At 38.3% G+C, this 27,872-nt stretch overlaps 1 protein-coding gene and 1 pseudogene across 6 annotated transcripts in view; one reads left to right on the forward strand and one right to left on the reverse strand.

The window, feature by feature from the left end:
• The window catches only part of PHTF2 (putative homeodomain transcription factor 2), a 107,290-nt gene that overhangs the window by 40,882 nt on the left and 38,536 nt on the right, over nucleotides 1–27,872 (reverse strand). For all 5 annotated transcript variants that reach the window (XM_084787284.1, XM_084787285.1, XM_084787282.1 and 2 more), the window contains 4 exons: nucleotides 12,762–12,818; nucleotides 4,109–4,178; nucleotides 2,803–2,961; nucleotides 43–208 (listed from right to left, as the gene is read on the reverse strand). In XM_084787284.1, the coding sequence (XP_084643410.1) occupies nucleotides 43–208; nucleotides 2,803–2,961; nucleotides 4,109–4,178; nucleotides 12,762–12,818 (452 nt within the window). The remainder of the gene's footprint in view (nucleotides 1–42; nucleotides 209–2,802; nucleotides 2,962–4,108; nucleotides 4,179–12,761; nucleotides 12,819–27,872) is intronic.
• Nucleotides 7,308–8,913, forward strand: LOC311600518 (ribosome production factor 2 homolog; annotated as a pseudogene). Its single transcript has one exon. The product of its transcript is annotated as a ribosome production factor 2 homolog (transcript).

A 27,872-nucleotide genomic window follows, 5' to 3' on the forward strand; every position in this document is an offset into this window, starting at 1 on the left:
TAACAGCTATCTACAAAAGGATCACTTTTTGGCAAGCAGTACCTTCTTCTTTTACCACCTGTGCTTAGAGGAGGTTTGGGTGTTCTTGTTGAGACAATCTGGCAGTGCACAGTTCCCAAGAGTAGCATCAGCCATATCGGGCCAACCACTTCAGTTAGAGGTATGCTATGTGGGTTAGGAGCGGAATAGAATAATACTATTGCAGCAACTATAAACAGAGAGAAGAATACATTTAGTTATAGATATGTAGTCAGTTTTCAAAACTTAAAAAATTGTTCTTATAATACTTTTTACTGAATTCTTTTCCTAAATATAAAATGTTACTCTATGTTACCGGGTGTGGCGGCACACAGCCTTAATCCTAGCCCTCAGGAGCCAAAGGCAGGTGGATCTCAGTGAGTTAAAGGACAGGCTGTTCTACAGAGTGAGTTCCAGGTCAGCCAGAGAAACAGTGAGATACTGTCTCACGCACACAGTCACCCCCAGGCTCTTTTATTATTTGACATTGCCTAACCATGATATTTGGTAATATACTCTTGGAACAAGATAATATAACACTAAAATACACAGTCAGCTGTGTAATGAAGATTGTATGAATTCAAATCTAAGGTCAGTTTTGGTTACGTCACAATAAAAAAAAATCACACTAATTTCAAGTACATTTACTCGGCTACACATAGCAAGGAAGTCTTTTAGTAAGTGTCTCATAAGGTTACAAAAGGCTTGTCAGTATTCAAGTGTTTGCTCCCTGGGGTGAGACCTCATGTATCTCAGCCCAGCCAGGACCTAAGCAGACAAAGATGACTGTGAACTTCCAAATCTCCTGCCTCTGCTTCCTGAGTGCTAGAACACAAGAGTGCACCGCTGTGCTCAGGGTTACACGGTGCTGAGGATCTAACTCTACATATGCTGGGCTTCTACCACCAAAGCAAAGTCTCCAGCTCCATTACTTAAGACTTTGAACACAAATAAACTTATCCGTACTTCTCAGGAAAGTCAGTAACCACTCAAGAATGTTAACCAGTGCAGCATACAGAAGGAAGCTTGTTTTCCCTCCCTCCATTCCTCAGACTGTCTAGCATAAAACCTTTCCGGGCTGATGTCCTGAAACGGGTTTATTTCTTCTACTTCAGGTATAGCTGTCATCGTAGTTTGCCATAACACTAGTAACTCCAGGCAGGAGCTGCTTTGGTTTTGTTTTTAAGATATTTCCATGAGTTTAAAAAGAAAGTAAAAAACCTGCTCCTCTTCCTTGGTTGCTGTAGGCCAGGCTCTCCTGGAACTTGTGGCAATCTTTCCTCACCCCTCCTAGCATGAGAATCGCACTCATAAACCACATCTGCTTCCATCAAAATGTTCTTTAGAAATTATTTCTGGCACATGGAAAAGAAAACATTTTCTTCCTTAGGCCATAAATACAAGCCAAGTTTACAACAAAAGTGAAGCCATCGCCTGGGCCTTCAGGTCCAAGCAGGTTTAATCTTTAAACTCAGAGTATTTAGTTCCATTTTCAAGGGATGATGATGATGATAGAAGGCCTTGTTCATTTGTTGAGCATAGTAATAGGATTATATAATGTATATATTTTGTAAAACTGCCTATGTATGCATTCATGGGAAAATGTCATGATGGGTATAATATAATAAAGTTAAGTATTTTAACAAAAATATTTTCCTTAATCAAAATCATAAGACATAGGGCTAGAGGTATGGTTCAGCAGTTAACAGCACCTGCTGCTCCATGCAGAAGACCAGACTCAGTTCCAGCACCCACATGGATACCCACACACATCTGTACCTCCAGATCTAGGGGTGTAACACCCTTTTCTGACCTCTGCAGCACCAAGCATGCATGTAGTGCACATACATGCAAGCAAAACACTCATACACATAAAATAAATCATTTCAGAAAATCATAAGACCTAGATAATACATGAAATTTTAGAAATGTCACACAGGGCATTTTAGCAGAAAGACTGTAACAGAATGCTGGGAAGCAACAACAGGCTTGTGGCTGGGAAGTCAGAATGCTCAGATTTGAACGACGGTGACATGAGTTGTGTGACACTGTTCTATGGGGAAGCCTCAGGTTTTCAAGTGCCATGTCCATATAGCTAGACACAGTAGTCTTTCTACTCTCCTGTGCTACTGTAGACATTAAATAGGAATCTAAGAAAGCACTTAAAAGAGTGTGTGTTATAAACAGCCTAGCAATGGATCAGATCACAGTGGTAAAGACACAGAAAACAAAACCATATTTTATACAGGAAAAAAAATTAACTTGCAGAAGTGGTACTAAAAATAATGAATAAATAAAAGGAAGTGCCAGGCACGATGCCCTCCAGCAATAATCTTAACTCAGGAAGCTAAAGCTATATTTCAAGGTCAGCATATGCTACAGAAGGAAGACAAGTGTGTCCCTGTGTGTGTGTGGGGGGGGGGGAGACACAAAGGTTTTTATCTAATTAAAATCCTGTTTCTCTTTCTAGGTCACCTCTCCCTCCATCTGTCCCTCCTCCCCACTCCTTACACTCCTTCCCCTACTCTGACCCCCATGTGGGGTCAGAAGACAACTTCCGGCTGCTGGTTCTCTCCCTCTGCCGCCACCACATGGGCCCCAGGGATCAACTCGAGCCCCATGATGTACTAGGCCATTGCACAGACCTCAAACATTTCATTTCAGTGTAGTTTGTATGTAACACAGCTACTTCATGCACAGTAACAGTACATACTTAGAAGAAAGCGTAGTCATAAAGAACACAACATCCTGAAAAGCACATATATTTCCAATACTTAATGATACCTTGTAGAAGATAGAGGACAAGAAGCCAGGCGAAGATGACCTTCGACGTTACTTGTAACCACCACCGGAAGAAAAAGGGGAAAAATACAACTCGAACTATCCCTTTTCTAGTCAGAGAAGTCCAAGGACTTTCAGGCTTCGCCTTAGCAAATGCAGACCCTGAGGAAAAAAGTAAAACATAAGGGCAGATTCTACAGTTCTTTATTCCCTACAGAAAGCATTTCAATGTTTGAAAACAACAAATGGCATATAAGTTTATTCCATTCTATGACTGAGAAATATCTACTATGGGATAGCAATCATTTTCAAAAGCAATCTTATTCAGATATACTCAAAATATACCTTGGAAACAATTATCAGCTGAACTAACAGGATTTCTTCCACTTATTTCATAAAAACAAGACTTATTTTAACTCATTAGGAATTGTATAGTAAGCCAGGGAGATGACTCATTAAGTGAAGCTGAGGACTAGAGTTCTGATGCCTGACATCCACATAAAAGCCTGGCAGTAAAGTGCCAAGCCATAGAATGCCAGGACTCTGAAACTGGACACAGGGGTACCTGGGGGCAAGTGAGCCAAACCAGCAAGGTCTAGGCCATTAGTTCTCAGCCTGTAGCTTGTGACTCCTTTGGGCTCACAAAATTACAGCTCTGGAGTGGCAACAAAAATAATCTTAGGGTTGGGAGGTCTCAACAACAACAGGAGGAGGAACTGTACTAAAGGAAGTACATTAGGAAGATTAAAAACCACTGTTCTGGGCTAAGGCAGAGACACTTCCTCAGTAAATACAGTGGAACACAGCCCAGGAAGCCACCAGAGGTTAGCCTCCAGCCTCCAGCCTCCAGCGCAACATGTACCTACACTTCCAGCACTCAAGAGGCAGAGGTTGGTGACTTTAAGGCCAACATGATCCACACAGTTGAGTTCGACACCAGACAGGGCTACCAAATGAGACCCTGGCTTTTTTTCCTCTTGCTTTCATCCATTCATTCATCCGTTTGTTTTACATGCTAAGGTTATAGCCATCTCCCACAACACACAGCTATAATTTAAATTTACTATTAAGTCCTTACAGTTTGCTGTGCAAACTGGAACTGTTATTCTTGTATACTATTCCTTGAAATTTTACTTCAATGAAATGAAAAATAAACTGATGTTCCTATTTTCTCTCAGGTGTACTATTCCTGTGCTCACGTAGGCTAGAACTGCCTTTATTTCTACAAAGGCACATATCAAAACTATTTTCAATTGTTTCTTCAGGATCAGTACGTACTTGTATTACAATTAACTTAAGCAGGACTTACCTCTCACAAGATCAACATCTATGAGGTCTGGTTTCACATGTGCTGTTTTCTTTGGTTTATTCCTTAACCCCTATAATATATTAAAAAGCAGTATTGGAATCCTATATATATTTTTGCTTAAATCCAAAATAGCAAAAAGGGAACAAACTTAGAAGGGTTTCAATTTAAGACAAAATCTTGAAATAACATATTAAGTAGAAAGATATATTAAAGGTTTGTTACAAATGGAACACAATTACAGCATTCTAATAATCTTTATTATCTTCCAAAAGGAATGTTTAGGAATATGTGTATCATGCAAAGCCTGTTTATTATCGACAGTAAACTTCCAAATCACAGATGATGTCATACACCAAGCAACATGAGCATCAGCTTAGGTCCTCGATGATCTAGGAGACTCTTGGCCTGACACTGCTACTAAGAAGGCAGTGAGAGCTGGGCCCGGGGTGCATGCCTATAACTCCAGCACTCGGGAAGCAGAGACAGGTGGATCTTTGTGAGTTCGAGGCCAGCCTGGTCTACAAACAAGTCTAGGACAGCCCTGGAACCCTGTCTCAAAAACCAAAACACATACAAAAAAGCAGTGAGGTTGAGTGAGGGGGTGGTGGCCACAAAGGCATTCAAGATGTGATGCTGAGGACAAGACAGGTATGCCAATTTCTCAACAGAATGTGGCCTCATCACCTCAGAACTTAGACACTATGATCAGGAACAGAGATGGTGGAGAACAGTTGCATAAACTGACTCAATTTAAAATTGAAATTACTGAATTTTAATTAGCACCAAATTTCTGCTACCATTGCAGAATGCAAGGTAAAAATTAGTGCAGAGAACAAAACTATAAGAAAATAAATTACACCGAGTTAAGAACTGGACAAGCTTAGACTAACGTCCTCAGGAACCAAGAGCTGAGAGATGACACACAGGTCTAAAGGATTGTTAAGTTATTCATTCCGTTAAGCAGTGACTGTGCAGTAGTCCTTTGGTCCCACCAGAGGCTTCTGAAGGTTAAGAACTGTTTCCATATACAACAAACAAGAGGATAGCATAAGTCTGAGTTAACTGACATGTCTAAACCAAAAGTATACCCTGAGCCAAGATGCAGTTAGCCGTGGAGGCCTTCCCAGGCTCTGTCCATTTCAGGGTGTGAACTACCCAAAAATACAAAAAGAAACAAGAGATAGGTCCCATGTCAACAATATGGAATAGTATTTTTATACAGTCGATCCTCATGTTTTCAGATTCTGTAATTACAAATGCATTCACTACTATTTATACTCTAAAATATGTATATTCTCTGTGGTTCTGCCCTCACTTGACATGTACAAAGTGTCAATAACAAAAAGCAAAAACAAAAACCCCACAAGTGTCTTAAATCAACGTAACACATAGCCCCAAGTGAGGCTAGGGAGCAGCACTCTCCCTTCCTGCCGCAGTACTCACTGCTATAAACAACTGTCCTCCTTACTGACTACACAATGTTGTTTTTCACATTTTTGAGTGTTTTGTCAATTCTATTGTATAAAATGATCCAAGCACAAGGTTTCAGTGTTGTGTAATGTTGCCAAGTGTATGCAAGCTGTGATGTCGCTTAGAGAAAATGGGTCAGGTCATGTATGCTTCCACGTGAGTTACAGGTGCTAAGGAATTGTGTGGCACACATTAAATAAAGTATTCGTTTGTTCATTTGTAGACAGGTTCTCATGTACCCAGGCTGGCCTTGATTTGCTACATAACCAAGGCTGACCTCGAATTCTTGATCCTCTTGTCCTTAGCAATCCCAGTGCTGGAATTAAGTGGTGCCTTTAAGAAAAACATATACTGACTAGCTAATTAACATGCACTGAACAGTGTTGTGACCAAAGGCCCATAAGACCCACGATGGTTCAGTATTCACACATTCAGTCATCATGGTGACTATCTAGAAAGTAAGATGATGATGATGAAGGAGAAGGAGAAGGAAAAGGAGAAGGAGAAGGAGAAGGAGAAGGAGAAGGAGAAGGAGAAGGAGAAGGAGAAGAAGAAGAAGAAGAAGAAGAAGAAGAAGAAGAAGAAGAAGAAGAAGAAGAAGAAGAAGAAGAAGAAGAAGAACTGTATCCATACTTCATTTGAATGTTACTATAGAGCAGTTGAGAGACTATACATATTCTCAACATTTTCCAAACTGGAACAGTGGTTCTAAAACAGTACATTTAAATAAAAATTTAATAATAAAGCACCAATTTAATTCATACAAAGTTTATAAAGGGGTTTTTATCTTTATTAGTATAAAAATTTGAGGTTACATATTTTCATTTACTTCTTTTTGGGTTTTTTTTTCTTGGTGTTTTTTGTGTGTGTGTGTGGTTTTTGTTTGTTTGTTTTGTTTTGTTTTTCAAGACGGGGTCTCTCTGTGTTAGCCTTGGCTGTTCTGGACTCACTTTGTAGGCCAGGCTGACCTTGAACTCACAGCGATCCGCCTGCCTCTGCCTCCCAAGTGCTGGAATTAAAGGCATGCGCCACCATGTCTGGCTTCATTTACTTCTTTTATAATTTCTTTACCAATATGATAATGATCTTACTGTTAACCTGGAGCATTACTTGCTGTTGTTCTGTTTGTTTTTGTTTTTGTTTTTTGAGACAGGGTTTCTCTGTATAGCCCTGGCTGTCCTGGACTTTGTAGACCAGGATGGCCTCGAAATCACAGTGATCCTCCGGCCTCTGCCTCCCAAGTGCTGGGATTACAGGCGTTTGCCACCACGCCCGGTCTTGCTGTTATACATCTATAATTTTTTCACTATCACTTTAAGGGTTGGTGGGTGGGGCTGCCCTTTTCCAATAAATAGAGGAGGGAGGAGGGGAAAGAGATCATGGGACTGGGAGGAGGGAGTGAGCTATGATAGTGATGTAAAGTGAATAAATTAATTAATAATAAAAAAATAACTAAATGTCCTTATAAAAGAAACAGTAAGTTGTCTTTTTTCCCATATAATCATTTTTATCTTATTTGATTTTGAACTATATTGTAGGACCACATTACATTGCCAGTTTCAATTTTAAAAATCCACCTTCAGGCTATGTGGTGGCACACTTTTAATTCCAACACTTGGAAGGTGAGGCAGGTGGGTTTCTGTGAGTTTGAGGCTAGACTGGTCTTAATAGTGAGTTATAGGCCAGCCAAGGCTACATAGTGAGTCGATGTCTCAAAAAATAAAAATAAATAAACAAGTAAGCCAGAGAGAGGGCTTAGAGGTTAAAAGCGCTGACTGCTCTTCCAGAGGTCCTGAGTTCAATTGCCAGCAACTACATGGTGGCTCACATGTTACAATGTGATCTGATGCCCTCTTCTGGCCTATGGGTGTACATGCAAGCAGAGCACTGTATATATAATAATCAATCAATAAAAATACTAGAAGATCAAGGCTGACCATGGCTTTATTATGAGATCCTGTCTTAAAAGAAAAGAACTAAAACTCATTTTTTATAAAAGGCATTTGCTAGGGGTTCTGGTAGGGATGAATGCTTTGAATAAAGTCATAGAAGCCTACAACAAAAAGGGCTAATTGATTCCTTGAGAAGAGAGAACCAAAAGTCAATGAAAACAGTAAGAACGCCATGCTGAATAAAGGTGGAAATGCAAATACAACTGTGACACAAGTACTCAGAGATGTGTGTGCACTGAAGAAACCATATGGAGTCTATATAAAAAGAAAAATAGTACAAGGCCATTCAGGGATCAGACATAACTGGAGTTCTTTTCAAAGAAGTCAGACTGTTCTTTATCCATGTTGGTCTCCCATAGTAAGAAGAGGCCAAATAATCTAGTAATGTATGCCTACCATGTGCTGGATATGGCTAAACTAGGTACTGAGAAATCTGTGTCTTTAAAAGATATTAAGACTCGTAAATGCCCTCGAGGGAACAAAACCAATGTTGATATTTGCTGGTAATGATTTTGATGTAACAGAAGATTTAAAATTCTCAATTTCTTCCAAGGTCCCACTATGTCAAATGTCCAACTGGCTGGATTAGAATATGTCCTACACTTCACTGCACTGAATGGCAAGGTTTACTTCCGAAGCTATAAACTACTGTTGAAGAAATCTGGTTGCAGAACTCCATGAACCAACCTGGAAGCGACGGGCCCACCGCTGGACCTGGCCCTGAGCAGGACACACTTAGATCAGATGAGCTTTACAAACTGTGCCTGAAAATGCCCAAAGCTCTCAAGCCAAAGAAGAGAAAGAATTATCTCTCAAGACACTTTTGGTAGAACTTTTGGAAGGATTCATACACAGAAACAAGACCTAAGCAAACTACAAACCAGGAAAATGAAGGGGCTGAAGAAAAGACTGCAAAGAACAGAACAGAAGACCAAGAAGAAATACCAGAGAGAGTTGAGAAGAATTAGTAGGCCCTAACTAACAAGTACTTTCTTGTGGTTGTTTACTCGAGTCTGTCTGTTCAGTTTTCTCACAGGAATTTGTTTATTTGTAGATTGGGGTGTGTGAGGGGGTGACAAGATTTCACACTGTAGCCCAGGCTGGCCTTACCCTCCCAAGTGTTGCAATTACAGGCATGTACTACCATACCCAGCATACTGTATATTTCTATAACTTAATTTAACTTAAATTGTTTTAAAATTGGAATTTGTAGGTGTTTGGATCATATTCACCTCAACTCCTCTCATTTTTACATTTTTTACATTTAATGTATGTTGTTGGACGGTCTTTTCCTCTCAGCCCAAGCTCCCAGAATAAAGATCCATGAGACTCAATAAATAAATAAATAAGCAAGCAAACAAGCAAATAAATAAAATTCACTTGGTGAAGGCAGCCTATAAGAATACATAAAGGGTTTTTTATTAATCAAAAACTTTCACCAAAGAATTAATTTTAGAGCCGGGCGTAGTGGCGCACGCCTTTAATCCCAGCACTCGGGAGGCAGAGGCAGGTGGATCGCTGTGAGTTCAAGGCCAGCCTGGTCTACAAAGTGAGTCCAGGACAGGCAAGGATACACAGAGAGACCCTGTCTCAAAAAAACCAAAAAATAAAAAAATTTTAAAAATTAAAAAAATTAAAAAAAATTAAAAAGAATTAATTTTAGTCACACACAAAAAAATACTATCACCAAGGTTTGAAGTCATAAAACATGATTCTAATTAAATGGACACTATAAAATGGAAAGTTTAAATTGATTTGGATAAAACTGCATTTATAAACCAACATAGCTTTGCATACTAACTATAACTATGGGCCTTCAAAGAGAAAAATTACAGAAAGTGAGAGCTGCAGGTACTCAGTGTTAGGAGGGCCTGCCAGGCATATGAGAGGCTGAGGAGAACAGGCAGAAAACTATGCTTTGAAAAAAGTAGAATGAAGTACTCACTCAATGAACAAATGAAAAACTCCTGGACTCTCTTTGTAGACCAGGCTGGCCTGGAACTCACAGAGACCCGCCTGCCTCTGCCCCTGGAGTGCTGGGATTAACGGCGTGCGCCACCACACCCAGCTTTACACACTCTTAACTTAATACTCAAGAATCAAAGGCATGATTTAGTATGAGACTGACAATACATTGCTAGAAGGATGTTTTGTAAGCTCCAAGTACATAGATAATGACATGAGAGCAGAAGAAGGCCACTTTATGTTACAGTGTCCATCTGTTCAGTGATCTAGATTTCCTGTGTAGAAATGCCATCCCATTTATACTCTATCAAGGACACTGATACTTGTTTCACTTCCAGACCCTTACATTCCACTATAAGTGACTTTATACACATTTTGCTGAGGCTTTGAAAGGCTGCTAGATACTGAGAAAAAAAATCAGACATTAACAGGTTGGAATGGGATTTTTGTTTGTGACACAGGAAAACTGTACATAGTTATGGAGCATCATGTGATGCCTTGATGTCTATATTACATAATGTTGAAATCATGGCTTGTCATTTATTTATGAGAATATTCAAATCCTTTCATCTAGATTTTTAAATATACTGTTTATTGCTGTTATTTATAGTCAAGATTATGTGGTGTAACACACCTGAACTTCAATTGTGTTCTTTACCTCTCCCTGCCCACCTCTAATATCCACCCATTACACTTTCAAGCTCCAGGTAATCAACATTCTCGGTTCGTGGGCTTACTTCGTGCTGCGCATTTCACTTAACCTAAGGGGCTCGCTCGTGGTCTGAATGAGAATGGCCTCCGTAGGCTCAGGTACTCTAGTGTATGGTCCCCCAGGAGTGCACCTGCCTGGGAAGGACAGGCGATGCGACTTGTTGTTGGAGGAGGTGCGTCACTATGGCAGGCTTTGAGGTTGGCCCAGACGCCCCTCTTCTCTCTGCCGGCTGTCATCAGATGAGGATGTGAACTCAGCCACAGCACCACCCCTGCCTCCCTGCTGCCATGCTCCCTGCTATGGTGCTCATGGGCTTACCCTCTGACCCCAATGAGATGATTCCTTTCATAAGCTGCCTTGGTCACGGTGCTTCATCACAGCAACGGTAACTAAAACTAGCTCCAGTCCAATTCATACGGTTACAAATGATAAGACTTAATTCTGTTTTATGGCTGAATGAATTTCCACTGTACAGGTGAGCCATCACTGATTGTTGGAAACTTAGATTTCCATTTCCTAGCTATTATGGCTAGTGCAGTAATAAGGATGTAGACTTGGCTATTTCCTTGATATATTGACTTTATTTCCTCTGGATTTATAACTCTGAATAGAACAGCTGACTAATACAGTAACTTTCCTGTACTGGCTATACTAATTTACATTACGGCACCAGTGTGCGACAGGGTTCTATTTTCTCCACAGCCTTTTCAGCACTTGTGTTTGCTTTTAAACATCCCTGTATTCCCAAACCGAGAAACTGCAGTTCTCTAATTCCTTATTCACTTGCCTATGCCAGCTCTTCTCTTCTTTTTTGTTTTTAATAATTGATTTTAATGTTGTATGCATGGGTGTGTCTGGTCACCATGTACTTGCCATGCCCATGGATGCCAGAAGAGTTCCGCTCCCTCTACACCCTGGAACTGGAGTGTGCCGAGACTCCAACCCGAGCTCTTTAGATGAGCAGCCAGTTCTCGTAAACACTAAGCCCCTTCACTTTTAGTTCTTCTTGACACATCACTAGATTACTCTATTTTTTTCTTCTTTCTTCTCATACTCATTAAATACTGGTATTTCTCAATGTTCTGTTCTTCGTTATTTTCTTTCATCATTGAAGGAAAGTCAATTTATAGACTCCATCTAAATAATATGTAAAATACTTAACTATGTACGAATAATATATATAGCAACACACACACATACCTATACATGTACAAATGTTACATACTAAGGACTCCCAAGAGCTACTTCTAAAACAACTTAAAAATCTCTTCTAATACTTCCTACCATATTTATCACTGCCTTAAGGAATTTATAAACACATAACTTTAATTTTCTGCTTAAAATCCTTTAATGTCTTTTCAATTGTTATAAAGTTATAGCTAAGCAAATACCTATCTCTTCACTGATTTTTCTCATTTATCATACCTGATATAGCTTATTTGTCTTTCTGTCCTCATAACCTTTAATCTTATTTTAAAATGTCAGAACTTTGCTAAATGAATGTATTAATTCTTCATAAAAACCTCTAGAGATTAAAATGATTAAATATCAAGGAATTATATCCTCTTTCATACATGAAACTGTCTAAAGAGTAACAAATCTTTTAAGCAGATTGTTAAGTATCTATAGACAGTTTTTAACCTAATATAAGCATCTCTCTATTAAATAGAAAGTGGCAAGTGATTACAGTAACATTCTCTTGGCCCAAATTAAATTTAGCTCATGCAAGGGCATACTGATTAGTATCTAAGCAAATAAAAAATAAATGAATTTTATTATCAAGGAGTGCTGAGAAACAAGAAATTTAGTTTTAAAACTGTTTTTCATGCTAGCAAGATAGCCTATGAGAATATCCTATCAGAATAAAACAAGTAGTCACATGTTCAAGAGGAAAATGCCTATTATAAAAGCATTTGAATTAATACTCCATTTTCTTAAATCCTTTTTACAATTCAGCAACTCTTTCTGCACCCAAGTCACTCTGTTAGTAGCACCAGAAAGCAGATTCCTATTAAGCAAAGCAGCGTTTGCACAGACTCACTCGGGTGGTAAACATCCTGAAACACTTACCAGTTTAATAAACTGTACAGAGCAATGACAGCATCAAAGGGGAGGAAAAGCAAACTAGAAGTATAAGGTGACAAGTGAAAAGGGGAAAGCTGGCAAAAAAATAATCATTAGAGTTAAAATTAAAAAGAACGGAAAGTGCTACAGAGTAAAACAAAGGATTGAAAGATGAGACTATGAAATCGTAGGTTTATGTCTTAAAAGTTTAGATATAATAAAATTAACCAATATAGTAAAAGTAAATGGAATGGCAAAGAGACTGATAATTTATAGAATCATTTAGGAATAAACATAATCAAACAAAGGCCAGGTATGGTGGTGCACGCCTTTAATCTCAGCACTTGGGAGGCAAAGACAGGCAGCAGATCACCTAGACCAGGCCAGCCTGGTCTACAAAGTGAGTCCAGGACAGCCAAGGCTACAACAGAGAAACCCTGTCTCAAAAAACAAAAACAAAAAATCAAAACAAATCAAACAAAGTTGTTACCTTGATTTCTCTTTGTTCAACAGACTTTTCCCATATTTGTTGATCATAGGCTCCGATCTATGAAAAAGACACAACTATGTTAAATGAGCATTGCCGGCACCAGCCCTTCAAAGCTACTGGGTGTCTGCTGAGCACACAGATTTGGCTCTGCCACACATGTAGAGACAACGCTATGCTGCAGTGATTCCCAGCGAGCTGCTTCCAGGGTGACCAGTTTTAGCATCATCTTTGCAACTTGTTACAGAATGAAACCTTCTAGGCTCACAGCAGTATTACTGGATCAGATATATGGGATGAGGTTTAAAAACCTTTCTAAGATAATAGTGAAATTTGAAAACCATACCCTAGAGAGTCCTTCAGTTTAAATAAATGAAATTACTACAGTGCTAGTATAGTCAAGAAACTCCCAAATGACAAATTCATACGCTGCAGATAACAATGCTGTTTCTTTTTGAGACAAGTCTCACTCTGGCCTACCTGGCCTCAAATTTGCAGTAACCCTCCTACCTTGGCATCCTGAGTTGTGAGATTACAGATGTGAGCTACCACATTGGTTTAAAGTTTAAATTGGTAAATAAACTGGTGAAATAGGTGAAGATACAAAGACAGAAACAAGAAGCAAAATACAGCTCTAGAGACATCTGAATGCAGCACGCTGCGCTGGGCTTTTGAACCACAGGTGGTCCACTGTCACTCTTTCCATTCCTGTGGCCCACACAAGCATTTTGCTCTCTACGACTTCATCCTTCATCTACAGGTTAATGCCTTCAACCTAGCAATTCTCTCTCTTGCATTATTCCTCAAAGTGACATCTATACCCTCATCCATCCCACACATCTTAAGTCCTAATCCCTGTAAACATCACCCCTCCTGGAAGTGCACAAAGACATCCACTTCCTCGAGAAAACTGAACCCATAAAACAGAAAATTACTCTTTGGTATTCTCTATCTCTAGTATGCTCTCACCTAATTGATTTTCCCTTTCCTTTTTGTCAACAAATGTAGAGCTATTCAGGTAAAGATAACAAAAACAAAACAAGTAAAAAAAAAAAAAAGGCACAGCAGCATCCTTAAAGGAATACAGAAATAAAAAGAAATTGAGATAAAGAATTTATAATAACAAAAAGATTAGGATGGAAATGAGTACCCTGGAGACTCTTCCTGACCTCCGAATCTTGCAGCTAACATCCTGCTCATAAACTACTCTTAAGTATACGCAGCAGATACAAAGGACAGAGCAACTATAACATGGCACTTCTCCTTGCTGCTTTAGAGCCACGCTGTACTTTTCCCTCACTGCATATATGTTGTACGTCAATTCTCAAAGCTAGGTCTGCTAAATTTCAAAGTAATATGAACCAATCATCTAAGAAAGAAAATGAGTTTCAAGTCTATCACTGAATACTAACTAACAAGAATTGATTCCCCCCTGCTACTGTGATTCTCAAATTCTCTGTCTTTCTACACACAATATAAATAAAGTACAGAAGGGGGATATGAAGAAGACAGAGAGGGAGAGGAGGAAAGACTGGAAATGGAAGAGATTTTTAAGAAAGGAAGACCAATACGTAAAGAGAAAGACAGGCTCGATTTAGGTATCTGCCACAACCAACTCTGGCTCCTACAGAACAATTTGAAATAAATGGTGGTATCAGACATACAAGTTTTAAAATGATTAGGTGATGAAATGGGAAACAGGTACCACTCATGAATTCTAGGCAAGTGTCTCTGAAAAACAAGCTGAATTACTCCTAAGGTCATTACTTTCAGAAGATCAGAGGCTCAAATAGCAAAAGGTAAAGGGCAGCTGTCCATTGTGTATTTATATTGGGTGCTTAGATAAAAAACTAAAAGCTCGTAAGTGTACTTAAGTGAAAGAAGGCCCAGATTTTCAACTTTTAATCACTAAAAACTTTCCCCCTAATATTACTATGCTCTTATTTTTCTGAACCTCGTTTAAGAAAATATAAAATAATTTAAGAAAATACAAAAATAAGAGAGCGAGCTCTAGTCCTTCCCTGGCTTGACACTCTTGACAAATATCAAATAATTGTGTGTTTCGCTTTGCAAGAATATATCAGTTAGATGCATGACAAGAATATCCCAAAGACAAGTGAAAAATCTCGAGGACGTCTCGAGGGCCTGGAGAGACGGCTTACTGCCAGGCCTCAGAGCCTCAGTTCAACCCCTAGGTCCCTAAAACGCAGCTTGTGCTGTCTGTACATTTAATAAAAAGAAAAATCAAGGAGGTAAGAACACATCATAAAGTTACAACACAAAATAATGGATGTCAGAATAAAATATTAAAACACCAACAAAAGAAATCAGTGAAAGAAAGCTGTGATGCCCCAAATTATGTTGTCCTGGTGGGCATTCTAAAATTACTACAAGAACTTCTATTCACAGTTGTAAAGCCCACAGAGGAAATACTTAATGGACACTTAAAGTCTCTAGAACTGGGAACCTTAAGATAAATCTCTACCAGGATCTAGTTATTCTGGCTTTTCAAAAATGTTTTGCTCCAAAGTAAAGGTTCCAAAACTCTGAAGATCTAATAGTTTTTTTACAATGTTTTGTTTGTAATTATTGCCTCTCGGATAAATCTAAGACTATCTGAGTTATAGTTCCCTTTCCCAGGGAAATGAATGCTTGCCTGCCAGACACCCGGTGACGTCAGCCACAGGACTAAATGAAGAAGCTCAGTCATGCGGCGTGACTCAGTGGAATGATGATGCCGTCCAGTCTCAAGGCAGTGACACAAGTTAGGCTGCTATTTCAAACCCACATTAATTCTCATGAAACCAGCTTTACTACATAAAGACTTAATGAGTTAAATCTAAAATGCAAAGCTTAAAAGCAGGTACCTCGTTGATTCCACACCTATGTCTTCTACACTGCGGGAAAATCAGACACTAAGCATAAGGGCCTGAAGTCCCTCTGTATTCTGACAGCAGGCCCATGTTACTTGATCCTGCACACTGCCCTTCCCACAAAGACCAAGGCCAGACACCTAACTCCACCTGAGCCAAGCAGGTTGTCTTTCTCACAAATGTCAAGAAAAGCACAACTGGCAGAAACAAAAATTAGCATTACAGGCTCAAATGTCTGTATAAACTCTGCTGCAAGGAGGAGGCGAAGTTAGCCTTTCCTTTTAAAGTCTAGGCTGTCAGTGGTTGGCAGTTCACATGTGTTGTGAAAAGTAGAAGCAGAGTACAGCAGTGTTTTTTCCTGGCCCAACTTTAAAGAGAACATTGCTGTTCATGGAAACCAACACCATACTGCATAATTTACAAGGGCTGTTGACTTTCCAGCTTGCTGGTACACAGAGGATGTCCTCAGTGGCTTTATTAATTAAGGTGCTGTCCAATAAGTAACCTTTCCTAAGACGTCATCTGTGCAAAGATGATTTACCTTCTACTTTTCTACTTAAACTAACTTTGGATCATGAATTGTGAAGACCCTGCTAGTGAGAACAGGAAAAGATTTAGTCTTCTATTAACAATAAGAAAGTACTTCAAATATGTCTTCATCAAACAGAAGGTCAAAATACAACACGTAAGTTCTGGTAGTCCACCATATTCATTCTTATAATAAAGTTTTTAAAGCTAAATTAACACTAATCAATTGCTGATCATTTAGATTTTTGATAAATGTTATTATAATTACCACAGAGTAGAAATTATTAAAAATTGTTTAAATTATTAAAAAAGTTTTCAAAGCTACATATTACTTAAAATTAAGGTTTGGTCCTAAAAACTAGAAGATGAGTTCCTTTAGCTCTAAATAAGTAAACTACAGTGAAAGACCAAATACAACCTTTATTTCATCTCTTGTTTTATCACCAAATACTGTTGCTCATACTTTTTATAACAAATGTATTATGGAGGGGAATCTCCAAACCCCATGAACTTTATGTAAGAAAAAACACTCATGAACATTAGTGAAAAACTTCCAAGCTTTGTACACAGTTAAAAACATTAACCCAAACAAAGAACAAACATACATTACAGGAAAATATCAACTCTCAGAAAATGCAGTTTTGTGACAAAATGTATAAAGACACATGCACATGCCTACATATTAGGAGGGCTGAAAACTGAAGTGTTTATAGATAAAAGTGAAATGTGAGGAGGGAGAATTTGGGCATAGACTTCTACTTTTTAATGAGCATGTATGTAGGTATTTGTAAGTGTTTTGTGATTTATAGTAAAAAGTCTTATGTATTTTAACTTCTTTTGATGATAAACACTCCTTGCTTAATTTTTAAAAAAAACATTAACCCAAATAACGATCAGTAACTAATAACACTTCTAATAGATTCAAGACAACAGGCATGCAATGCCAACATCTGCTCAACAGAATCCTGCATTATAACCACATCTGGGCCATAAAATTATAGTGAAACCAAAACATCCCTGTCCTTAGAGCCTTCAGAGAGCGGCACACTCGGGTCTCTTGTGTGGTGACATTGACCCCCACTCTACTGCATTACAGTCGAATAGCGCATGCTATGGCTGGACAGCACTTACTGCCTGGTAAGTCACGGTGTCCTACTGTATTTACTAGGATTTGTTTCAGGTCTACTGGCAGAGAGTGCATCGGGTTACCCAGGGGAAGCCTCAGGCATCTCATATTTGTAACCCCAGCTACGCTGAGAGGCCATACTGGATGATCTATACCATCTGTTTCATATAGGCTCACTCTGATTTTAACAAAAGGACACATTTCTGAGAACGTATTCCTGCTGTTAAGCAAAACTGACAGTGTGTTTCATTTACAATCACTGCTGCACTGAAGAGCTGGCCTTAAGTCTACCAACCTGAGTTCCAGCCCCAGAGCTGACGGTGGAAGGCAGGCTTGCACCTCCTCATGAAAGCTGTCCTCTGTGGCATGCACACGCCTGCACTTACACACTAATAAGAAGTGAGAATAAAATGTGGGAAAGCAAACAGAATCACAACTGCATTAATAAACAACGACACTGCTACTATTAATTAAGCACTCGCTACTTCTTGGTAGCAGTCCAAGGAAGAAAGGAGCCACAGAGGACAAGCTTATCGCCACTTTCCATAACCATAGCTGGGTGAGGGAAAGGAGAAATGGGCGCCTTTCACTGTACAGTCGTTACCGATACTAACAGCTCAGAGCGACTGGGTCTGAACTCTCCCTAACTCTGTATCCACGTGACTGGGGTGGTCCGGGGAACCTTACTCTCCTGACTGTAAAATCAGCATAAAGGCAGTAAGTCCTTCCACAGTGTTCTTCCATGACTACATGTGCGTGAACAACCCAAGGCAGCGTGCAGTGCGCAGCAGGTGCTCGGTAAGTACTGCCAGCTACTAAGTCAACAACTGTCCCGGGCGGCACTAAGCAGGAACAAATGGGATAGACAGATAATTCAATTTCAATACTGATGCAAATACTCAAAGGGGGTTATTTTGGTGGAGTCCAGTCACACAGAATCTGTGCAGTTGAACATGGTGATTTTTATATAAGGCTAGACAGTCAACTGCAGTGTCTCCTACATGCAAAAATTGTAAGGTTTAATTTGTAACACTTTTCATATATGTAGTTTTAAGTAAATAGTAATATAACAAATATTTATTTAGCACAGCCAATTTCTCTGTGATAAATTTGTTTTCTCAACTGCAGAAAACTATCATCTGTACCACATAATGTTTAATATTTCAAGTCACTTGGAAAGTATAGCTAGAAATACCAAAGTTACTAGGACAGTATGTAAATTACTAATAATTTTTATGTCCATCAAGGGTTTGGGGAGGTGGTACCAGAAGCAGTTTTGTGGATATAAAGAAGGGGAGGCCTTCTAAGAGTCAAACATCTTGCAAACTATTTTTCTTTCCTTAGGATACCCAGAATGTGTAGCTTCCTGTATGTAAAGATTTCATCTCAGTACTTGCCATGTTCTTTTATTTAAAGAAATTTATTTGAAACATGACTACTTTTCATGACACTGTTTAAATGAAAAACAACTTATATGTTGTGGTTTGGAAGTGTACTGCAAGCTTCCTGTGCTGGATGCTTAGTCCCTAGTGTGGCAGCCAAGTATTGTGGAGAACCTTTGAGAAGCAGGGCACAGCAGGTGATAAGAGGCAATGCCTTCACAGGGACCAGCCTGGCTCTCAACACGCTGCAGGGAGCTCCCAGGAGGGTGTTACAACAGCAAGGCTGGCCCGAACCTCTGCCTTCCGGTCTTGCTACCCTGTTCCTCCTCCTCCCATGTGCTCCCACCTAGAGCCCATCAGTCGGGCTGTGACTTAGCTAGCCAGACATCAGTGGATGATGGTGTTGTGCTCGTGTGTCTGTAACTGTGCACTGAATAAGCATTTCCTTACACATTGCTCAGCCTTAGGAATTTTGTGTAGAAATTTTAAAATGGACTAAGATAGATGCCATAAAACATATTTATTTAAAGTATACAATTTTACATATATAAACAACAGTTCTACAGTTTCTACAGTTGCACAATGATCTCCACATTCTAATTTAGAACATTTGCATTACCATAAAAAGGCCTCTCCTACTCACTTACAAACACTACTCACTTCTACCTCTGTAACAGATCACAAATTACTTCTTGTCCACAAATTTACACATGTGCCTCTCATTGCATTTCACATTAGCTATAAAATTATACTGTATAGAATCTTAGTATGATGTTTTGAGATTCATTCATTGTGTAACATGTGGATTACTGTGTTCTTCTGCATTGCCATTACAAAATTCTACTTTCCTAAAAGTTGCCACCTCTGAAACTAATAACAACAGTAGTTTATAGCAAAAAATACTGCAAACTATTTGTTTAGATAAGAAATAAAGCAAATGCATCATCTACTTGAGATATATTCACTTTAAGTGCTGAGATTTTTTTAAAACCAGATTCCTAAGAATAACTACTACTATTTTGTATTCACAATTACGTACAATTTTGTTACTTTTGCATATAGAAGATCATATGTCATCCTGGAAGGTATTTCATGTAGGGTGGGAGAAAAAGGAGCATCTCCTAACATAACTGTGTGTATTCACAGTATCTTACTGCACAGGAAGCACTGGCACAATTTGCTCCCCAAGTGTAACTGGCTTTAGAGTTCTGCCAACCTTGTAAATTCCTTGAACAAGAATTCACCAATTTAGTAAAACGAAAGACCACATGCACACAAGAACTTCACAGATGTTTTAATTGATTCAAGATGTAAATTAAATATTCACCTTATTATATCTTCTACCACCCAATCATGGGTAGAATTAGGAGCTATATAATATATATTTTGGTTTTCAAAGCAGGGTTTCTCTACGTAGCCTTGCCTGTACTGGACTTACTTTGCAGACCAGGCTGGCCTCGAACTTACATAAATCCACCTGCCTCTGCCTCCATGTGCTAGGATTAAAGGCATGTGCCACCACTGCTTGGCAAATTAAGATATTTTTAAAAATGGAAATCTGATATTTTTTTGCCCGTGTGTGTGTGTGTGTGTGTGTGTGTGTGTGTGTGTGTGTGTGTGTGTGTGTATTTTTTAACTGTGACATACCAAAAAGAAAAAGTCCTAAGATCTTCCCTCACCCCAAGCCACATCCAGCGCTTCCCTTTTTATTTTACCGGGAAAGAATCACAGTTCAGATTTTTACTCACAAGACAGAGTCAGTCAGAATCTTCAGAAAGCTACTACATAAGTCATACAGTTTGAGAGTCTCATCCAGAACTTCTGAAACTACAGGCATTTCAAACTAACGTTCAAAGTAATTGATCAAAAGCAATATACCTACATAAATTAAAGTGACAAAGATGCCATTTACTGATATTGAGAATGACTATGATAGAAAAGACAGACAACAACAAATGCAGTTAAGGATGTGGAGAAGGAAAGGAAAGGAAAGATGTGGAGAAATGAAAATCTATGCACACATGAATTGAAGCAGTAACTGAAAAAGTTTAGTTACCAGCAATTTCACTTCTAGTAATCTACCCAAGAGAATTGAAAATGTATGACTATGCAAATGCTTGTGCACAAATTAGTATATCAACCTGATTCATAACTGTCAAAAGGAGGCAATCTAAACACTAATTGTAAATGATTATTAAAGTAAAATGTACATCTAAACATGTATACTATTTTGGTGCCATATGATTAAAAATTTAACAACAGACTACAGTTTATTGACACCACAATATTTGTTTTGCTCTGTCTCCAGTAGACATTGAGGAAAAGAATTCTCTGTACTTAGAAATAAAAAAGAATTAAAAAAAAAAAACACACAGAACCTAGTATTATGTGTTCAATTTAAGATAATAGCTTATTTATAGAGATAAATTAAATCAGAAAACCCATATTTGTTTTTAAAGTGATATATCTTATATATAATATCTATAATGTATTTTTAAAGCATGGGAACTAAGCACCAATAAAGTGAGAGAACTTCAGAAACCTGATTTAAGACTTTAAGACCCAACTCTACCACTACAAAAATCTGACTTCAATCTATTAACTTTCAACTCTGTGTTTTTTCATTAATTTAATGAGGTTTTTGAAGAAATTTCCCTTTTTAAGAGTTCTCTCCACTAATCTTTCTATTCAGAAATCATACAATAACAATGTCTGTATTAAGAATTCTGTTTGAGAAATAATTTGTACAAATCCTAGGTTAAAGTATTAATGTTAACTAAGGTATTTAAACAAAACATAATTTCCAAGGCACCCAAGGTGAGACTACAAGACGTCAAACTCTCAACTTCCACTTGACTACTGCAACCTGGACCAACTGAGATCTGGAGGGAAGATCCATGCCTGGTTACTGATACTTGGAACTCTGGTTTCCAATTCTTTGCTCACTAAAACTGCTAATGTTAGTAAGAATGTTAACAACAGCAATAATGACTAGTTAGCAGCAAATGCCAGGCACATACTGAACATACTAACCTAATCTTCACAATACTGTGAAGTAGATAATAAATTATTCTTTTTATAGTTACGAAAACAGATTATACAAGAGTAAATAGAAACTGGAAGAATATAGGAGTTCACATCCAGATAGGTTTACTTTACAGCTGAACCCCTAGCAGTAACTCTGACATCCTTAGTACACACACCCATTCCTTGCTCCTTCGCATTGGTAAAGCTAGCAAAAATATACAAAATGCCTCAGAAAATTAAGCTTAGGCCTAAAAACGTGAAATAGTTCATATAATCAGAGGGTAATCCTAAAGATTAAGTGTGCTAATACATAGTTAGCAATAGTAACAAACACTTGAAAGCTCAATCAATATATGTTAAATATATCATCCCAATGATTTACCCAATGTTTCCTTTATATTAAAGAATAAGCAAAGAAATGCCTATCTGGATGCTTTTAATATTAATCATAGGCTATACTAATCTATTATTCCAAAACATGACCTTGACTAAATCATGTACGTAATTATGAAAACTAAAGCACCTTCCTTGTGTGTATGTATATATATATTTTTTTAAGTTTACTAGACATAGAAAGGAATGTTATCGCATAATGTAAATGCCAAGGCTATTAACATATCTTGGTTATGTAAATAGCTTTATACCTTTTGAAGAATACCTAACATGTTATTGCTACTCACTCATCAGCAATTTAAAAAGAAAAAAAAAAAATGAAGCCATAGAACACATCTGAACTAACCCAAACCTGTTTGGCTTCCTTTTAGTAACTTAAACTGTATCAAATTAAAATAATGAAAAGGAAGCCTGGTGTGGCAGAACACACCTGTAATCCCAGCACTCGGGAGGCGGAGGCAGGTGGATCACCGTGAGTTCCACGTAAAGCCTGGTCTACAAAGTGAGCCCAGGACAGCCAAGGCTACACAGAGAAACCTTGGGGAGGGGGTGGGAAGAAATAGTCAAAAGGATGCTTTAGTAAAGACCATCCAAAATAAGGAGTCTAAGTAGCCTAGACCACTTTCCTCCTTGGTCAAGAAGTCTACTGTGGCTCTACAAGTCTACCAAGGGTTACTACAAATAGGGCTACAGAACTAAGACCTATTGCTGTTGTAGGATTACAGAAACAGGGCAGAGGAAGTGAAATACCTGTTTGATTTATAATGAGCCATTTACCTAGGTAAAACTGTGCCTAAAGAGCTAATCTTCGTTAAATATAATCAGGAGGGAAAATTAAGTCAAGCTAAATAGAGAATCATCTTTTCCAATTGCCCCTTGGTCAATCAGCCACACTGCATATTATCTGCACTGTTAAATGCTGTAGTCACAGATCTTACGTACCCCTGTCTTACTCCATAGTTCCCAAACTAATCTGGCCTCAAATTCTTTTTATTATAATGCTTTCCTTTTTCAATTTTTTATTATATTTCTTTTTTACATATACATTTATATTCTTACACATAAATAAAATAAACTACATACAGCAGGAAGAACCACAATTTATATAAATGTTACACTCTTAGTGATTTTGTCTATTTGTATTTGGCAAACTTGAAGAAAACATCTTTCCTATCTTGGTGATTCTAAAATTCTGAATGAAAATCAGTATCTATCATATCTCATCTCTGTTAACTTAGACAGAACACACTGGGAAAATGTTACAACAGGTTGAAGTATTATGTTTGATACTTAATGTGTTAGCAGGAGAGATTGAGTATACTGATGTGATAATGCTATGATAAACAAATGTCACTGTAACACAGAAGTAGGACAGTAACTGATATTGTAAAAGGTATTGTCATCTAACTGTGATATGGAGAAAGATATAAACATCAAGATGTTTCCACCTATAATGGCAAAAAGCAACCAAAATAAAGATCTCTCTGAAGCTATATGTAAGTAAGATACTTCTCATTTCAAATAGTTTCATCAAGGGATATGACCAAACAAAAAAAAAGACTCAGAAGCCAATCAAACAAGTTCCTTATGGCAGGATGGACAGTAATGCCAACAGAATGAAAAAGTCTTAAAGGCCAAAGGCTCACAATCATTAAGACAAATCAACACATTGTTTTTGTAAGCATGTAGGTAACTGTGATAGCTAAAGAAGCTCCATTTTATGCTATTTTAGGCATCCATCTTGGTAGCTACCGGCTCTGACCCCAGTCCCTGGAAGGTAAGTTCCCAAGAACTCTGACTTATAACTCCCTCCTAAAACTGTGCACTATAACTATCTACTTGTTATGACAGGACTAACCGCTTTTTTTGCTTCTGTAACTTCCTTACACATATACCCAAAGACTGTTTTGAGTTACTTAACCACTTAACTTGGCAGAACCGAACAGTTTTTGCTTGCCTATATAAATAGTGAAGGTCTTCCTTCACTATTCCCAGCTAATCAATAAATCTTTAATTGGACTAAGTCTATCGTTTTTTCCCCGCAGGGGTCACAAACTCCAAAACAATAACAACTACGCTACTTTATTAAGTCTTCCTTAAAAAAAGAAAAAGAACCATGAGGCTAAAAGAACTCTACTGCCAACACAAGTGCACATGCCACCCCTTTCTCTACAGGAGCAGACACCTAGTCTCCAGGGGATTATGGAAAACGTCCTATAGGAGATGACAGGCTTTGCATTTTCAAGACCAAGTTGAATTAGTTATTTAAAAACATAAAAAAACAGAATAAGTGGCTCACACACCAAGCTGAAAAGCTACACAGGCAGACTTGATTTAGCAGTATTGAGGGATGGCACTAAAACTCAGGACAAGCTGAAGGCTTCAGCCACTGTATGTAATGAGACGGTCGGTAACTCTAGCTGAAGCTTTCTTATCCCCCAGTCAGATGGTGAGCTTAGATTTTCATAAGAATCCTTTCGGGGATGGCAATCCCACTGCAGCCTGGGTACTAGGGAAAACGTGAAGGCTGAGAACCAGGATCCAGAGGAGCTGCTCCTCGTCAGCAGATGCTCATCTCTGCTGGGGAGCAACCGCAGCGAACGTCTGTCTGTCCAAGGGGTCAACACTTGACCCTTCTTTGAAACTTCTTGGTGGTGCTAAGAAATTGTTGTATGCTACTCCTCAGAAGAACAAGCTAAATAGAAGTTAGTGATCTCTCAATTATTGTAAAATGGCAAAAACAGCAAAATGGCGCCCTTTGTCCAGAGTACCCAAATGATGCGAGTGATGCTGGACTACTTCTAGGCAGTCACTGGGCCAGAGTTTACTGTGGTAAGTGCTGTTTTAGGCCACAAACCAAGAGACAATTGTGAATGAGCTAATAAAAGACATACACACAAGCACACACATAAATATATGTAAATCTATGTAGAATTACATCAGAAAAAATTCTGAAAGCTTTGTGAAGAAACTTGAATTTGACACTGAATGTAAAAGGATCCCTCTGAGGAGCACTAAGCAAATGAGAGACAAGGCCAAGTTTTTGCAATAACCATCCTAGAACAGGGAAGAGAAACAACTATTGCAAGGATAAAGGAAAACCAAAGAGGCCAGGAAAGGGTAGAGAAACATTTGGAGACGAAAGGGATGACAGAAGAGTGACACATTTGGAGTAGACCTCTATGACTTCCAGGGTAGTGCTTATCACAAGGAATAATATTTATATCTGATTCTTCCACACTTCAGAGCTTCCAAAAAAAAGATTGTGCCTGACACATATATGCCTGTCATAAATGAAATTTCAATATAAATTAATATAAATCCTCTAGGGGTATTATTACTGTGAAATTGGGTCTTGGTAACAAAATAATAAAAATTAAAGTCTACTGATAAAACTAAATATTGAATTTTAGCTACATGACGTTAATATGAGGCTCCCTAGTAATTTCTCCTATAATTTTTCTACCAGTAAATAAAAAGGCATATAAAAAGGTCAAAACAGACAAAAATAGTAACTGAAATTACAGCCTGCTACCTAATATTTTGAAAATTGGAAAAATAAGGCAACATCGCTGGCCTTTCAAAATTCTAAAAGAAAAAAATTAGTTTTAAAAGATCACATCACTGTTTCTCTTCATATACCATCAAAATATTTATCATTTCACTTTTTAATTTGGGGGTTAGTACAAAAGTAATTTCATCATGGTATGTGCAAACACATGTGCCACTACAGCGTGCACTTGCGTACCTGCTCCCTTCGCTGACACTCCCCTCCTGCAGCCGGTTTCCCTCTTCTCCAGTTAGTCCACCCATGTTTCCTTACTCCATGTATTCCATAGCCTCTCTATTCCCAACTCTCCTGAGATCTCTTCCTCTACTCAGGGTCCCTTTTCTAGTAACAGCTTCATAACATATACAACATATAAAGATATAAAGATGTACACATACACATGCACATTCTAAAATCAAGGTTCTGGGTATAAGAGAAAATGGTATTTGTCTGACTGATTTCCTTTAACGTAATGATTTCCATACATTAATTTTCCTGCAAAATTCTTTCTTGCTGCATAAAATTCCATTTTGTATACATGCCACATTCTCTTTATTCATTTATTCTTTCTTCCTATATACTTGTTTTCTTCCTCCGTCCCCCCCCCCCTTCCCTCTTATGACAGGGCTTTTCTGTGTAGCTCTGACTGTCCTGGAAATCACTGTAGACCAGGATGACATCAAACTCACAGAAATCTGCCTACCTCACGCCATCACTGTCTGGCATATACCTGTAGCTTTTATCTGTAATTCTGCCTCACCACAGGAGAAAGGATAACAAAAGCAAGAAAGTAAACTAAAGCAAGGTTTCACGTCACTAGCAAGATAAAACATGCATTCTGTATAAAGGTTCAAACAGAAAACTTCTAGTGTCTACTATGAGTGCTTTATTCTCTGTGATTTGATCCTCAGTAGTGAATCAACTGCTTTTATTTGAATAAACATCATGGGCAACTCCAGAAAGCATTTTAGCATCTAAGTTACCCTTTTAAACAGCATTTATAAGTGTCAGTTTTTTAGGACTATAATCATGAAGCAGTTTAACAACAGTGCTTTGATCTTCTAGACCTTTTCAAAGCTGGAACACCGGCCTAATTTTAGGCTGTCAACTGGTAGTTTACCAAATTACTTCACCATTATGTCTGTTAAAATGGTTAAAGATAAACTGACTGTAAGATATTTGGAATTTAGCTGACAATTTCTCCAACCTTGACTAACATCTCTGTTTTAAATGCATTCATCAGAGAATTTGGAAAGCTCAAGATTAGTTTTCTAGTATGTCACAGAATTTTTCCCCCAAAACAGACAACCACAAGCTTGGCCCATTGAGTAAGTTCAAGTAATTCAAGTCATACCATTTCTTAGTTCTTCTCTTTGGTTATGTATTCACTGAATAAGTTCAATCTTATTTTCTTTATTTGAGTCTGTATTTATTAAATAGCTACAACTTATTCCAGTCATACCATTTCTTGGGTCTTCTCACATCCACAAAAACGGCTACTTTCTTAGGCAACTGCTGTAGTCAAATGAGTACTTCATTTCAATAAAGTAACTATCACCTAAAAAGTCATGAGCAAATGACTGCAGCACATCAAAAAGTTATAGACTGCAGAGGCAGAAATTCTTAGTTTTTAGATACTAAGATATTACAAACAAAAACCTTATACTACTAGATATTTAATTTATTAAAAGTATAAAATAAGCCAGGTGTGGTGGTGCACACCTTTAATCCCAGCACTCAGGGAGTCAGAGGCAGGCGGATCACTGTGAGTTCAAGGCCAGTCGGGTCTACAAAGCAGTGTCGAGGCAGCCAAGGCTAAGACACAGAGAGACCCTGACTCAAATATATATGATAAATAGTAAACCAGGGATTATTACACACAGACACATCTGTCATCCTAGCACTTAAGAGACAGATGCAAAAGGACTGCAAGTTTGAGGACATCCTGAGCTACAACGTGAGTTCTAGACTGGGCTGACCTGGTCTCAAAAACAAAACAATACCACCTGAAGTCTGTAATGCTTCACATACTGGTGAACCTGAACATGATACCTCAAAGAGTTTATGAATACAATTTTACATCTATTAGTATTTTCTGCTAAGCCAGGACCTTTAGCCTCTGGGCTAAAGCATATAGCTGACTCTGGAATTGCTGTGGGTAGTAGCTCAGAGGGATGCTGCCAAGGAATAGCTCAGGGCCCTAGTTTTCCACTTTCTTTACCCAGGAGAGTTGTT

This window comes from Acomys minous (genome assembly GCF_964271855.1).
Source record: "Acomys minous genome assembly, chromosome: 6".
NCBI classification, from domain to species: Eukaryota; Metazoa; Chordata; class Mammalia; order Rodentia; family Muridae; genus Acomys; species Acomys minous.